General features: G+C 42.2%; 1 protein-coding gene across 1 annotated transcript in view; it reads left to right on the forward strand.

Moving 5' to 3' along the window:
- The window catches only part of LOC126252465 (transcription factor SOX-8-like), an 83,380-nt gene that overhangs the window by 27,960 nt on the left and 38,979 nt on the right, over positions 1–16,441 (forward strand). Inside the window, exon 2 of the mRNA XM_049953361.1 lies at positions 9,580–9,667. Coding sequence (XP_049809318.1) covers positions 9,580–9,667 — 88 coding nt within the window. The remainder of the gene's footprint in view (positions 1–9,579; positions 9,668–16,441) is intronic.

Genomic DNA, 16,441 nt, shown 5'->3' on the forward strand with positions numbered 1-16,441 from the left:
CTGGCACGAGTTGTGTCGCTGCACCAGAAATTGAAGACACCAGGTTGGATGGAGAGTGTGTACCAGAACATGCTTCGTAGATAGAATGCCTGTATTACACGTCGGTGGTCGCCACATTAAGCTACTACTGTAATGCATCGCTACTGTTCTGTGCGTACAGTATGCTTGGTTCTTTTTTTGTTTTAGAATAATGTAAAAACCTAATGTTTAAGTGTGGAAGTTTCTTGTATATTTAAACTGCTGTTCGTGAGTGTCAAGTTAGTATCTAAGAAATGCGTAAAACTTTTTTTTTATATATCGCAATATGTAAAGATCAATGCATGACAATACAACTGTGTGGAAATTTATTTTTGAACGGAAATATGTGGAGCTCATGCCACACGGTGCGAAATTCAGGCTAGCCAGTACATCAAACAACTGCAAAACAAAGAACTCAGTTTGAATATTGTTAATCTTTATCTTTAGTCTTGCAAATAATCACTGTACCATAATTGTTGTTATAATTACACAGCAAATGAACATAAAAATAAATGCATCTGACTTTTTGATATAACTGCTTGAAAATTCAAAAGATAGCACTTTACTGAAATCTTTTATCAGTGTTAAGCCTCTGAACTGATACTGATATTATTTTCATAAATAAACTCTGACAATCACTGTGCCCTTCAGTGGACATGAATTCTGATGGCAATTAAATGTATTGGCCCACCTGTGCACACTGTACGCTCATCTGCTCTGCGACTTCTATCAGGAATAATAATGTGACTGTCAAACATCAAATTTCATTTGTTGTACCTGCGATCTGCAACGTAAGACGGTTATCTTACAAATTTTCATAAAAGCTTGTCGTACACGGGGAACTAATCTTAGCTACTGATAAGTGAGAAGAAAGATCTCAAGTTTAACTGTGCTCCATTAAGCCATAATAACAGTGCGCCTTTTCAAAAAGTTCTCACATCTAGACAGGTTGGTAAGATATTTCTTAATAACTCTATGTGTAACTGCCCCCCCCCCCCCACTTGATACTTGTTTCAACTATAAGACAAGACCTTATACTGCATTACAAATTTTCTAAAGCAAACTTCAACCATATACAATGTTCTAACAATGATAAGCTTCACAGTTACAAATGTGAAAAAACACTGGATTATCTTAAAAGTTGGCTTTTATCATTCTTCCATTAATATAATCTCATTTGCTCAATATCTTTCGTCAAAACATATTGCAAAACCTTTTCTAAATAATGCCGTCTCCACTACACAGCAGTCAAGTTCCATCCTTTTTAAATGAAGTACATTCCCAGACTGTCCACCACACTCTGCTATTGCTTATGCTCTTCACGAGTATGTTGCCGGATACGATCGTCTTCACTACACGATATTTCGGCGGTCCATCTGGCCGCCATCTTCAGGTGCGATCAGTGGGTACACCTATGGAATCAGACACACTGCTGTTGCTACTCTCTGACAAAGCAAAGTTAATCTCTTTGACCAACATCTCTGGTCTCGAAGACAGTCGTATAAGGAGTACGATTATATCGAGTTTACAGAGGTTGAGTACATTTATCAAATTCGCGCATATTTATGGCCAAAACATCGTAAAAATTGTCATCGTAAAAAGGGCAGAGCCCTTTCAATTGTTAATACAGATAAATGTGCTTAAGTGATAAATGGATGCTTCGTTATATTTCCTCTCGAATTGTTACCTAATATTGTACCACGTCACATATAATTCAGCTCCTCATGCAGAAATGGATGAATTAATCATCTGAATTGGAACCGTCGTAAAATGAAAATAATATGTTTGAGGACATTGGTTCCTGTTTCAAATATTATGTGCTCACTCTCCTCTACAAGCCCTAGAAGTCTGTAACGGAATTTCCGAACACACAGTATGAAGAACATGGTACAAAACAAAAAAGTATCATATACTGTACATTCACAAAAAAGGGATATTTATGGCACAACGTCCTGATATGAATGACACCTCTTTCACGACACACCGTGCCAACAAATTACGCTTTAAGACACGCGTTTTTGTGAGTACATACATTTCATGTTCACCCCATCTCCAAGTGTTTACACTTATTTACCCGTCGTGACCATTGTTTCTTTAATTTTGATATTTTTCGAGAGCGTGCTGAAAACTAATGCCTCCGATTCTTTTATATGATAACACTTAAAGCTTTGAAAATAAAATAATCCTTATTAACAATCTGCATCTTTATTCTTCATGTTTACATATTTATTTCTCAACATTTTCACCCTGGTGACGAATTCATTTCTCCCAACGAGAGATCAGTTTGATGATACCGTCATTGTAGAACGTTTTGACTCTGTTGACGGAGCTAGACCTTCACCTCTCCATGCATTCCTTCATCACTATCAAAGTGAAGTCCTCGCAGGTGTTCTTTAAGTTTTGGAAACAGATGAAAATCTGACGGGGCCAAGTCGGAATTGTATGATAGATGGTCGATGCCAGTGAACCGAAGAAGTCGTATTGTTACAGATGTCGCAGCGTTCATGTGTGGTTTGGGATTGTCATGCTGAAAGAGAGGGTGCTCCGTGTGAGGACGAACTCTTCGAATTCCGAACTCGATTGCAGCACGCTGCTTTTCACGCACCGACACAGCTTTGTTACACGCGCTATGTAACATCATACAATTCGCAGCCCTCTACTGGCAGGGGGCTGCAAACATGCTGAGATGATGAATAAGAAGTAGAATGTTAATACCGTTTGTTTTATTTAAGATGCTTTAAGAGTTTTCACATAAGAAATTCGGAGGCATTACTTTTCAGCGAGCCCTCAAGCAATAACCGTCTTAAAAACTTCCGCTGCAAAATTCTGCAACGCTGTTAGTAAAGAAACAATGTTAACGAAACTTAAATAAATGTAAACATCTGAAGATGGGAAGCCAAGCATCTTTAAATATTATCATGGAAAAATAAAAGCCTGTAATAACAAATGTTTGCAGACGACTCATTATAAATCACCTGTTCTTCCAACAGTTGCATTGTTATAATAAGTTCACAGCGGACAAGAGTTGTTTACTAATGTTAATACGAGAAGGAATGGAAAAACGAAATATGGCTGTGAGATAGCCAGTTCCAGTCGACAAGTAATTATAAGTACAGTAATTTTGCCATTTTTGGTCACAGGCAGGTCATTCGGGAGTTTGTGGAGACAAACAAAATTTGAAACACTGTTAGCAAGAATTTTTTGAATACTAATCCAAAAATAATTCTGATGAATGATCGCATATGCAGTGGCGGTTTCTGTAGCACTAATGAAGCCATTATGAGTTTAGCATATATCTGCTGCATTATACAGAAGTCAAGCTGCAAAAATGCGAACAACAGAACGGCGAATTGTCAAACCGGTAATGCTCGCCCCCCACGTGCTCGCTACGCATTGGTATGGCTGATAATATTTTGTCTGGCATCAATACTGTTCGTTAATATTTCTAGTATTGACAATTCGATAACGCTGACTCTCAGACGGTCATTTTATTGACGCATTGGCAGTAATATTCAACATGTGAGGGCCCCTTAACTTCCGTGTGACATTTCTACCATACTTCCCTCAGCGGAGCTGTTTCCCCCACTCTCGGTAAGCGCATAAGTACAAGGGCCTTAACTTCACACTCAGACTGGAAACGTCTTTGCGCATGGACGAAGTAAGCAAAACTTTTCATTCGTCTGCGGCGTTGAGTTGTAAACCCGAGGCGAGCCAAACGTCGATGGAAACATCGGAAAAGGCGAACAGGGAGGAGTGCAATGCGCGCTCCTGTCTCTCTTCCACGAATATTTTCCGCGGCCAGTTGGGAAATTTTGTAGTGATAAATAATTGGTTAGACAAATAACTTAATAATGTTACCTCTGTAGAACACTCTGGAACTGATTATGTTGACCTTTATCACAAACACTAGAATCATTTTAATTTAAAAATTTTAATGTGGACATTCCTCCACCTGTTGTGGTCAGGGTCATATCCATATTACTGAACTTATTTGTGGTGGTTTATCTGAGCAACATCTACTGATCCTAAGAAAGCCATCTTCTCAGTAACAGTTATGACATACTTGTTCAAAATGTATTGCTAAACTGCAGGCAGCTGATATCAATGTGTCATGACGACGGCGAACAAATCGTCGCCAATGTGAATGACTGGTGACCAATGCTAAATAGAAACATACAAATCTCTTCTTTGCATATACAGCAGGTTCGTCAGTGAAGTCGATATGGAACTGGCTGCATGGTCTGGGTCTACAACGACTAACATAATTAGAAGTCGTTGGTAAAAAATAATATATTTTACTTAACTGGTGGCACAGGAGTCTTCATGGTCAAGAGGAATATAATTATAAACAGAGAGCTATAGAGGCATCACATAGGCCGTACTTTAACTAAGCGCCTTGTTAGAGGTTGCTTTCTATTAGCTGAAGGTTATTCTGCTTTCATATTTGCCGTCCCGAGCAAGAGTGGCCGAGCGCACGCTAGAGACTTGTAAGCCGCGGAGCGGCGCTAGTCTCAACTCGCAGGTCCAGTGATACTAATACGGACCGCGGTCGATAACTGCAATCCCTAACAAGTGTGGTATCGAACGTTGATACCATACGTTGTATTAATACCCTTAATGCTATCTGCTCATCTTCATCTTAGGTCTGCCTGTCACCTTCTTTACTACATCCTATATTGACTATATTTAGTTACCTGATTTAACTATCTTTTTCTCCAAACGCATTTGCTTTGCTGTCTAAGTTACTGTATTCAGTATACTGGCTACGGTATTGGTTTCGTAACATAATTTTACTCATTAAATATCTCTATAAATATATTGTCAGTGGCTGTTTTTGAGCAATTAGCTACTCTAGTTGAGACGTTTACGGTAGGAATTAAGTTGAATGCCTATGTTACAACATGCAGTAAATTCCTACCGGAATAATTTTTAGAAAAATTTATATCAAAATCACTATCGATCACTACATTAAATGGGTCAATGGAGCCTCAAGGTGATTTACAAACAGATTAAAATTACCTGAGGGTTCTGGGTATACACTTACTACCATAAAGAATTTGTCACCCAATTCTGCTTCTGTCACGCATATTTCCATATGCTGCCACAATCAAAATTTATGAATGCCTTTGTTCTTAAATTTATTACTTTTTCTGGGGCATCTGGCAACGCCTCCTTTCTCCATTTCTGCTCTACAAAACTGGAGAAAGAAGGCGATGCCATATACCTCAGAATAAGTCATAAATTTCTGCTCTATAGAAATATGATGCTAACCTAATTCCTGTAACGTTCAGAGAGGCAGATTATGTCAACTCAGTTTGAATACGCCAGTTCGCGAATGCAAAGCAGTAGTTCGTTAATGCCACTTCGAATATTCCGAATCAATACAGATAACTGGCATTTCTCACTGACTGAGGTATTAGTGGATGGAAATGAAATTCCTAATGATTGCGGAAACATCTGTTTGTAGCGATGCAGTTTCTGGGACATGCTGTTTAGTTTCTTTCCCCAACTGAAGATTTGCTTGAATCCTAACCTCTCTGAATATTTGGTTTCTTTCTGTCCCCATAGCCCAAAAAAAAAAAAAAAAAAAAAAAAAGTAGCTGCTCCGACACCTGTAGCCACTGGGATTTTACCACTTATGACAGGGTCATCATCCCTCCCTTACGTTTTCGCTCCTAGAGCAGTCAGTTTACCCTTCCCCTTCCCGATGAACTGAAGTATAGCACTGTGCGGCTGGTCCCGGCGGAGGTTCGAGCTCTCCCTCGGGCATGGGTGTGTGTGTTTGTCCTTAGGATAATTTAGGTTAAGTAGTGCGTAAGTTTAGGGACTGATGACCTTAGCAGTTAAGTCCCATAAGATTTCACACACATTTGAACATTTTTGAAGTATAGCCCCATTTACCGACAGAACTGACAGGAATCGCACCAGCATGTGACCCTTCGCTGACATTCTGACAGAAGAGTTCAAATGAGGTCACTAATGTTGGTTCAGAACAGACACAAATTCAACAACTGTATGTCTCAAATGCTGATACTATCTTTAACAGGTCACCCTCTTATATTGTACGCATGATCTCTGTCAGTAGTACTGCTCGCGCCATCCGTTGTAACCACGGTGTCTTCTTTGGCGAAATGTTTACACAGTTTAAATTCTCTATCGCCTGTCCTAGAGCAGAACTAGGTTTAAAAGTATTGGTGACCTGATATTCTGATCCTAGTTCATCCTCTAAATGCTGGCCAACTCCTCTAGCGTGAGAATTGCCTAACAACAAAACTTTCTTTCTCTTTTCTGCCTTCCTTATATCCTTCTTTGTGTCCTCTCTACACCCAAACCACCTTTAGACTCATTCGTCTCTGACAGAAGCAGCAGATCAAATGTACTTTCTCACGTTGCCTGCAAAGCTGCCAGAGGAAATCCTATAACTATTCCTTCTATTATTTGTTCCCACTTCTCATTTCTTTCTTTGCCCTTCTCCTTCTTCAACTAGTCCAGACCTTTCAGAGTCTTTTCTAACGCGTCCTGAATGGCAGAAATTTTTCCCCCTTTTCCACTATCTTCCTGTCTCCAGTATTTATCTTGTAAAGCCACTGAAGACCTTCATTAACTTTCCCAGTTCCCACGATGCAACAGTCACTCAGATGGAAGAAAATGCTATAGAATTTATCACGCCATACGCTGGAACTCCTGCGCCAACTTAGGCACTTTTGATTCATGGTAATACAATTATTCGGTAAGAAGAAGTTGAATAAATTACCAAGAAACAATAAAAAAGGATGATAAAAATCTGGACTATATGCAACTGTATGTAAACAAACCACTTGAGCAAGTAGTCTGAACCAGAGTAATTGAAATTTACACTATTTTCCGGAAAAGTGAACTAAGTAACGAAGGGGTATACTTTAATTAAATTGCTGCAAATAACAAAAAAAGACAAGTAAGCGAGACTGTCTATATTTATTGCACCGAAACAAACAAAAATAAGACTACAAGGTATCAAAAAAAAATTTCAAATGTGTGTGAAATATTATGGGACTTAACTGCTAAGGTCATCAGTCCCTAAGCTTACACACCACTTAACCTAAATTATCCTAAGGACACACACAACCATGCCCGAGGGAGGACTCGAACCTCCGCCGGGACCACCCGCACAGTCCATGACTGCAGCGCCCTAGACCGCTCCGCTAATCCCGCGCGGCTACAAGGTAATATTATGATCTTTTCGTCCTTTCTGGAATAATATGTAAATAAAAGTGAAACCTTTAATAGGGCTCTTAATACATCCACTAATACACACAGCTAGATGTGTTCCGTTGACTGACTCCAGTTGTGACTCACTGATATTATGTCCCAGGATACAACGTTTTTTCGTTTAGTGAGTTGCAATTCCACATTTCTGAAAATTTAAAACAAGTTTCCAGTCTTTTCACCGCTTTGAAGTCTTACCAAATTCTGATTGAATATTTTTGCAGTATCTGCAGTATTACAGGAAATTACATCATCTGCAAAAGGTGTGAGGTCACTGTTAATGTTTTCTGCAAGGTCATTAATATACAACATGAACAACTATACCCAGATGTCAGCCATTTAATAACATTATTGTTTCAATGAAACAGTTTCTATATTTCCTGTATAAGAATGATCCAATCTAATGCAATAGGCTCGCCTAGAGCACAGGATATACGACTGTACAGCTGAGAGACACTGCGCCAACTGTGGTAGTGGTAAGTTCCCATGGGACCAAACTGCTGAGGTCATCGGTCCCTAGGCTTACACATTACTTAATCTAACTTAATCTAAATTACGCTAAGGACAACAACACACCGATTCCCGAGCGAGGACTCGAATATCCGACGGGGGAAGGCGTGCGAACCGTGGCAAGGCGCCTAAGACCGCGTGGCTACCCCGCGCGGCTGCGCCAACTGTGAGATACCTTACTGTATGGCACCGCCTCAGAGCTAGTAAAATTCAAAGAGTGCTCGGTAAACCCTTGGTAATTAACTGGCCTTCACAGCCAGAGCTCATTGTATCCCATGATCCGTACGACTTTAACATTTAATGACAATTTGTAGCATGTGTTGTAATAAACTGGTGACACCTATAATCATACGATATTCGTTGTTTGGTGTTGCAAGACCTCTGTCCTCGATAAAACTCTTACAAGACTAGAATCAGACGCCACATAATAGCAACAAGGTTCTAGAACTAATAATATGCTAATTATTTAATAATTTTCCTCGAAATTACCAGTGTTATGCTACAATGCAACAAAATTGGAAACCTCGCTACTGAAGCAGCCCTTGACGATGTACAGGATGCCGCATGTTCTACACATCACACTACCGGTGACCAAACCCACGCATTCACACTGTCCAGTTACATTAATGTGACCAACTGTCAAGTCTGAGTAACCACCTCTTCAGCATGGACTTCTGCGAGACGTGCAAGAAGAGACTCATGTGGTTCTGGAAAATATTAAGAGGGATGTGGAGCCATGCCGACTCCAGTGAGCATCCTCCAGTCGAGGAGTTACGGCACGAGCAGCCCGGTCGAGGTGGTCCCATAGAGTCCTGATTAGGTTTTAATCCGGGGAGTTTGATGGCCAAGGGAGTAGAGTAAACTCATCTTGGTGCTATTCTAACCACGCATGTGATCTGCAATACGTTGCGTTGTCCTCCTGGTAGATGCCAGTGTGACGAGGAAAAACAAACTTCATGCAGGGGTGGATATGGCATACTTGTGTTGATCAATTGTGCCTTCCAGAAAGACGAGATCGCCCAGGGAATGCCACTAAAACATTTCCCAGACCATAACGGGCTTGGACCCTTCCGACGATTGTTACAGGGTGTTTGCTTTCAGGAGTTTCACGCCGATGTAACATCTGACCGATGGAACTTAAAACTTGATTCATCAGAAAAGGCCACCTGATGCCATTCGGACTTCCTGTTGAGGTGCTGGCGTGCGAATTCCAGCCTTCGTCGCCTACGAGCAGCAGTCAGCTGGAGAGACGCATACGCTGCAACGATAGTTGCAAGGGTTGAGGATACACTATTAGTAGCCCCGTGGTTCATGTGGGCGGTCTGTTACTCAACAGTTGCACGTCTATTCGCCCGACTCATCTCTGCAGTCATCGTCCATCCCTGACATCTGTGGCCAGTGATGCACCATAGTTGCCTTTGTGCCGGTTTAGGATAGCGTTGTTCTGCCATGCGTGGTATACTTTAACAAGGCGAAAACGCGAATACTTTACAAGCTTAGCCATTCGGAAACGCTACCACCCTTGGCCCGAGAGTCAATGACCATGCTCTTTTGGGCATCGGGTAAATATATCCGTTTCTGCATCACGACAACAAGTGCATCGCTTTCCACGTCCCCCCGACACGCTTTATAGACCCTCCACTGCATGTGTTGCCATATGCCGTCTGATTATCGCACGTTGACGTCGAACACAGGCCGTGATCACCCTTGATGTGATTGGACCGTGTAATACCTAAGGGATGGTTATGAATATGTACAGTGTGCTTGTCTTTGTGTGTAGTTAACCGTGTTCCTCCTGTGCCGCAGGATTCTGAGTGAGGAGGAGAAACAGCCGTTCATCGAGGAGGCAGAGAGGCTCCGAAACGCCCACAAGAAGGACCACCCCGAGTACAAGGTGAGCGCCAGCAGCTACTCACTCTTCTGTGAGTCGCGTCCATCATTAGTCCTTATCTCTTCATACTAGCTAAGTGTCGTCCGAAGTGAAAGTTGTGGTTGGCTGCAGTATGGAAAGTAGTGGAGGAAGTGAGGTGAGTGTTTCCGACGCCCTCAGAGGCTGCAGTCCTTAGGCCCTAGCATGCAGGATAACGCTAAAGCGGCGAAGCTCAGCTCTTTGTGGTTAATCATCCGCTGTAAAAGGAATGGATGCCGTATCGTGTCCATCGATTAAAAGAAAAATTAAGAAAGTCTTTTTTTCATAGTGAATAACATGAACAGCGTTCCAAAGGATTGGAAAAGGGCACAGGTCATCCCCGTTTTCAAGAAGGGACGTCGAACAGATGTGTACAACTATCGACCTATATCTCTAACGTCGATCAGTTGTAGAATTTTGGAACACGTACTATGTTGGAGTATAATGACTTTTCTGGAGACTAGAAATCTACTCTGTAGGAACCAGCGTGGGTTTCGAAAAAGACGGTCGTGTGAAACCTAGCTCGCGCTATTCGTCCACGAGACTCAGAGGGCCATAGACATGGGTTCACAGGTAGATGCCGTGTTTCTTGACTTCCGCAAGGCTTTAGATACAGTTCCCCACAGTCTTTTAATGAACAAAGTAAGAGCATATGGACTATCAGACCAATTGTGTGATTGGATTGAAGAGTTCCTAGATAACAGAACGCAGCATGTCATTCTCAATGGAGAGAAGTCTTCCGAAGTAAGAGTGATTTCAGGTGTGCCGCAGGGGAGTGTCATAGGACCGTTGCTATTCACAATATACATAAATGACCTTGTGGATGACGTCGGAAGTTCACTGAGGCTTTTTGCAGGTGATACTGTGTGTATCGAGAGGTTGTAACAATGGAAAATTGTACTGAAATGCAGGAGGATCTGCAGCGAATTGACGCATGGTGCAGGGAATGGCAATTGAATCTCAATGTAGACAAGTGTAATTTGCTGCGAATACATAGAAACATAGATCCCTTATCATTTAGCTACAAAATAGCAGGTCAGCAACTGGAAGCAGTTAATTCCATAAATTATCTGGGAGTACGTATTAGGAGTGATTTAAAATTGAGTGATCATATAAAGTTGATCGTCGGTAAAGCAGATGCCAGACTGAGATTCATTGGAAGAATCCTAAGGAAATGCAATCCGACAACAAAGGAAGTAGGTTACAGTACGCTTGTTCGCCCACTGCTTGAATACTGCTCAGCAGTGTGGGATCCGTACCAGACAGGGTTGATAGAAGAGATAGAGAAGATCCAACGTAGAGCAGCGCGCTTCGTTACAAGATCATTTAGTAATCGCGAAAGCGTTACGGAGATGATAGATAAACTCCAATGGAAGACTCTGCAGGAGAGACGCTCAGTAGCTCGGTACGGGCTTTTGTTAAAGTTTCGAGAACATACCTTCACCGAAGAGTCAAGCAGTATATTGCTCCCTCCTACGTATATCTCGCGAAGAGACCATGAGGATAAAATCAGAGAGATTAGAACCCACACAAAAGCATACCGACAATCCTTCTTTCCACGAACAGTACAAGACTGGAATAGAAGGGAGAACTGATAGAGGTACTCAAGGTATCCTCCGCCACACACCGTCAGGTGGCTTGCGGAGTATGGATGTAGATGTAGATGTAGAACATTCTTAAACCCGACGATTGCTGTCTTTGTAACAAAGGTCAATAACGACTAGTGTGTTACCAAATTTGCTTAGTAGTTGCTACAAGAGATATTAGAAACATCAACGTGTGAAGTCCCACAATTTGTACGAATACGCGTCTTCTACTTTCGCTACTTGAGCCATTGTAAACGGAAAGCTATTTATCGTACGGGGACCAAACTTTAAAGGACTGTGTGCTGTAGGATTTGCGTTGTTAGTAGAGCTAAGTGTTCTGGCTTGGTGACGGGCGCCGGTACTGGTACGGTGGGGTATAGTTGAAGCACAAGTGTCATTGTGCAATGCAGTTACAGACGGTCGGCCTGGATCTGGACAAGTTGAGCGGGGCCTTAAATATGTAAAGCTTTTTTATCAAATGACTCTGAGCACTACGGGACTTAACATCTGAGGTCATCAGTCCCCTAGAACTTAGAACTACTTAAACCGAACTAACCTAAGGACGTCACACACATCCATGCCCGAGGCCGGATTCGAACCTGCCACCGTAGCGGTCGCGCGGTTTCAGACTGAAGCGCCTAGAACCACTCGGCCACACCGGCCGGCGCTGTTTTATCAAAACAACGGCAATAGTTCTACTGTTCTTCGCGGGCATCGAAGATTTAAAGAAATACTGAGAGATCTCTTTCTACACTGGGGTTGAAGAACATGATTCGAAAATTCGAAATATCTGTAGTTTTGGAAATGTCTCCTGCGAGAAGTCAACGGCCAACTGTGCCACAGATAGTTGAAGAAGTTACTGTTGCCACGGATGAGAAAGCTGGACGCAATGTGCGATCATCAAGCAGTGCACGAACTGTGTCACGTCTGATGAACATTCAATCGTCCACCGTTCGAAAACTGCTGCAACCAACAACTGTGAAATGATATCAGTAGTGCTGTTCCAGACTGTCGTGCAGATGGTCGTTACATTGAGCAACGTTTGTAACCTGGAACGTAAACATGGGACGCAATTAAGAAATGTTGTCCTCTCATATGAAAATTAAAATGTTTCTTTTCGTGGTTTACTCGTTGTTTTTCTTCCGCATGTCCTTAAAAAGTTTTCCATAAAATTTCATTGTCACTCTATCACTCATTTTCATGGGGCCCTCTCCTGCAGCTAAAGATTAATTATAAAAACCCTGTAGAAGCAAAGGGAAAAGGATGATGAAAAATGAAAACTCCTAAAATATGTGTAGAGCTCTATGACAGGAGAGTAACCGCGATGATTCAAACCACCGAGCCGTGTACTAGTTTAAACAACGTAATGAGCGTAAAAATAGTGGTTCAGTAATAATCCATACGACTTTCTGTAAGAGCGATCTTGGATTTCAGGAGTCGTACTCAGACAGTACATTCTAGACGTTGCAGAACAGAGTCGACGAACGTAAGTCGCATATCGACTATTTTTATACAAGGAACCGTTATGAACTTGCAGGGGATTGGAGGCTCCTTCCAAAGAATTGCCAGGCTCGTTGTAGGTGATGTGTAGCTGTTCATCAGGGTTGGAGTCGGTCCTCCATGGAAAATACACATGCTCATCGAACGTGTTCTAAATGGCAGCAGCATTCACCGCTTACCAGGAAGGGTTAACAGAACAGATGGAGTAACAAGATCCAGCGAAGAGCGGCACTGATTTAATTATGTAGGCTTCAGCAGCTTCTTTCAGTCTCATAAAATTCTCATGTGAGCACTGTCACGTCATCATATAAAATACTAAAAACGCTAAAAAACATTTTATAAGATGACACGGCAGTATACCCAAAAGAATTTTATCGTCACGAGAGCGCGTCCTCAGCTCGTGATCTAGTAGCTAGCGTTGCTGCCTCTGGATCACGGGGTCCCGGGTTCGCTTTCCGACAGTGTTGGGAATTTTCTGTGTTCGGGGACTGGGTATTTGTACTCGTCATTTCATCATAATCATCATCATTTTTGACTGTGGCTGGATTGGACTGTGTAAAAAAATTGGAGTGTATAAAAATTGGGACTTTGTACGTGTACTGATGACCGCGCAGTTGAGCACCCCACAAACCAAACAACATCATCATCATCGTCGCGGGAGCGCATAGCAGCGCGAGAGCGTTACGGAGTTGCGCAGTAAAGCCACTGACAGGCACTACAAAAGAAGTGTGCCATATCATATAGAGATGTTGTTGTTGTGGTCTTCAGTCCTGAGACTGGTTTGATGCAGCTCTCCATGCTACTCTATCCTGTGCAAGCTTCTTCATCTCCCAGTACCTACTGCAACCTACATCCTTCTGAATCGGTTTAGTGTAGTCATCTCTTGGTCTCCCTCTACCATTTTTACCCTCCAGGCTGCCCTCCAATACTAAATTGGTGATCCCTTGATGCCTCAGAATGTGTCCTACCAACTGATCCCTTCTTCTAGTCACGTTGAGCCACAAACTCCTCTTCTCCCCAATCCTATTCAATACCTCCTCATTAGTTATGTGATCTACCCATCTAATCTTCAGCATTCTTCTGTAGCACCATATTTCGAAAGCTTCTATTCTCTTCTTGTCCAAACTATTTATCGTCCGTGTTTCACGTCCATACATGGCTACACCTCAAACAAATACTTTCAGAAACGACTTCCTGACACTTAAATCTATACCCGATGTTAACAAATTTCTCTTCTTCAGAAACGTTTCCTTGCCATTGCCAGTCTACATTTTATATCCTCTCTACCACGACTATCATCAGCTATTGTGCTCCCCAATAGCAAAACTCCTTTACTACTTTAAGTGTCTCATTTCCTAATCTAATTCCCTCAGCATTACCCGACTTAATTCGACTACATTCCATTATCCTCGTTTTGCTTTTGTTGATGTTCGTCCTATATCCTCCTTTCAAGACACTATCCATTCCGTTCAACTGCTCTTCCAAGTCCTTTGCTGTCTCTGGCAGAATTACAATGTCATCGGCGAACCTCACCGTTTTTATTTCTTCTCCCTGGATTTTAATACCTACTCTGAATTTTTCTTTTGTTTCCTTCACTGCTTGCTCAATATACAGATTGAATAACATCGGGGAGGGGCTACAACCCTGTCTCACTTTCTTCCGAACCACTGCTTCTCTTTCATGTCCTTCCACTCTTATAAGTGCCATCTGGTTTCTGTACAAATTGTAAATAGCCTTTCGCTCCTGCTACCTTCAGCATTTGAAAGAGAGTATTCCAGTCAACATTGTCAAAAGCTTTCTCTAAGTCTACAAATGCTAGAAACGTAAGTTTGCCTTTCCTTAGTCTAGCTTCTAAGATAAGTCGTAGGGTCAGTACTGCCTCACGTGTTCCAATATTTCTACGGAATCCAAACTGATCTTCCCCGAGGTCGGCTTCTACCAGTTTTTCCATTCGTCTGTAAATAATTGGCGTTAGTATTTTACAGCTGTGACTTATTAAACTGATAGTTCGGTAATTTTCACATCTGTCAACACCTGCTTTCTTTGGGATTGGAATTATTATATTCTTATTGAAGTCTGAGGGTATTTCGCCTGTCTCATACATCTTGCTCACCAGATAGTAGAGTTTTGTCAGGACTGGCTCTCACAAGGCTGTCAGTAGTTCTAATGGAATAGAGATGTACAGTTGAAAATTCGTTAGCGTAAGTTCCAAGAAGAGTCGCGCTACATATCACGTCATCGCAAGTACGTTTCACAAAATGAACTCGATGATAAAATAAGAGACACTGGGACGCATATGGACAGTCGTTCTTCGCACTCGCGATTTGGAAATGGAACAGAGGAGAGGAGGAAATGAGTGTGGTAAGCGAAGCACCCACCATCACACGTCGTAAGATGGCTTGAGGAGTATATATGTAAACACAGATTCATGACTGGATTGCTTCATAAGCAGGCATTGCTGACTGCATTGCGAAGGGCTACAATTTTTACACGTTGAGTGTCAGGTTGAGTTACCAGGAAAGGTTTCCTAGAAAATGGTGTACGAAAAAGGATGCCATCGGCACACATTCACTTGAAAATCATTCGTCTGCAGCCCGCCCCGAAGTTGTAAGCAAAAGAAATTACTGGAATGATACGTAGCGTTTTCTTGTGATGAGAGAACATCTGCCTTATTATCATTTATTGTTGTTTGCGAGTGCAGTGTCAAAAAGGAGAGCGGAAGCTATTGTAGTGTGCGAAGCAAAGACGTGCGAGAGCAACAGAGGATATCTCGTGTGTCACATCATAGCCTGTTATGACCATACACTCCTTGCACATCGTCCTAACCATCTATTTGCGTTCCTGCTATGCCAGGAAGATATAGTGTTCCAAGTGTGCCGGCATGACAACACTTGTGTCCAATCCTCTCTCGTTACCCAGCACGTTCTCATTCTGGCCAACACTTTCACCAGACCTGCCTCCCGTTGAGCACGTGTGAGATAAGATGGAAGAGCTTATCTTCCAGTCTTCATTAACGGCAATATCTCTTGGCCCGTTTGTGACAATAGATGAGTAACGTGGAATCCCAAGATGACATCGGTCGCCTTTAGGGCCGTCTAAATGTAGGAATGCATAAGGACACTGGGCAAATAATTAATCATCCCTAGGAGATATCACGCCAATAGCTTGCAAAGCCGCCTCTAGCCATGGTAATGGTCTCATTTCGGCGAAGAAGTAATACCATAATTTTCTACAGGTAAGCCACATCCAGGTGCAACGCCCCGTTGGTAATTAAACACCGTAGAGTTACCGAACTGCAGTGATGTTGTTTGCTACGTTTCATCCACTGTCCCAGAGAGTCCCAGAAAATTTCTATGGCTTTAAGAGGTTCCTCAAATCAGGAACGCATGCATGCAGCCCCGTGAAGACGGTTGTTGTCATATTGAAAGACGAGGGTAGAAGAAAGGGCGACACCTGGTTACCGAGAATGATGAAATAAGCATCCTGGTTCATGTTCATAATAACCTGAATGAGTCCGACCAAGTCATGGTGCGAATTACAGCACCAGACACCAAAGAACCGCCTCCAGCTTGAAATACACGCTCCACGCACTGCAGTTTATATGCCTCACTGGGTCGTTAGTGAATTCGACGCCTTGCGTCATTCGGAAAAACTGGGAGAATCGCGACTCATC

This window comes from Schistocerca nitens, chromosome 4 (assembly GCF_023898315.1).
Source record: "Schistocerca nitens isolate TAMUIC-IGC-003100 chromosome 4, iqSchNite1.1, whole genome shotgun sequence".
Lineage (NCBI taxonomy): Eukaryota > Metazoa > Arthropoda > Insecta > Orthoptera > Acrididae > Schistocerca > Schistocerca nitens.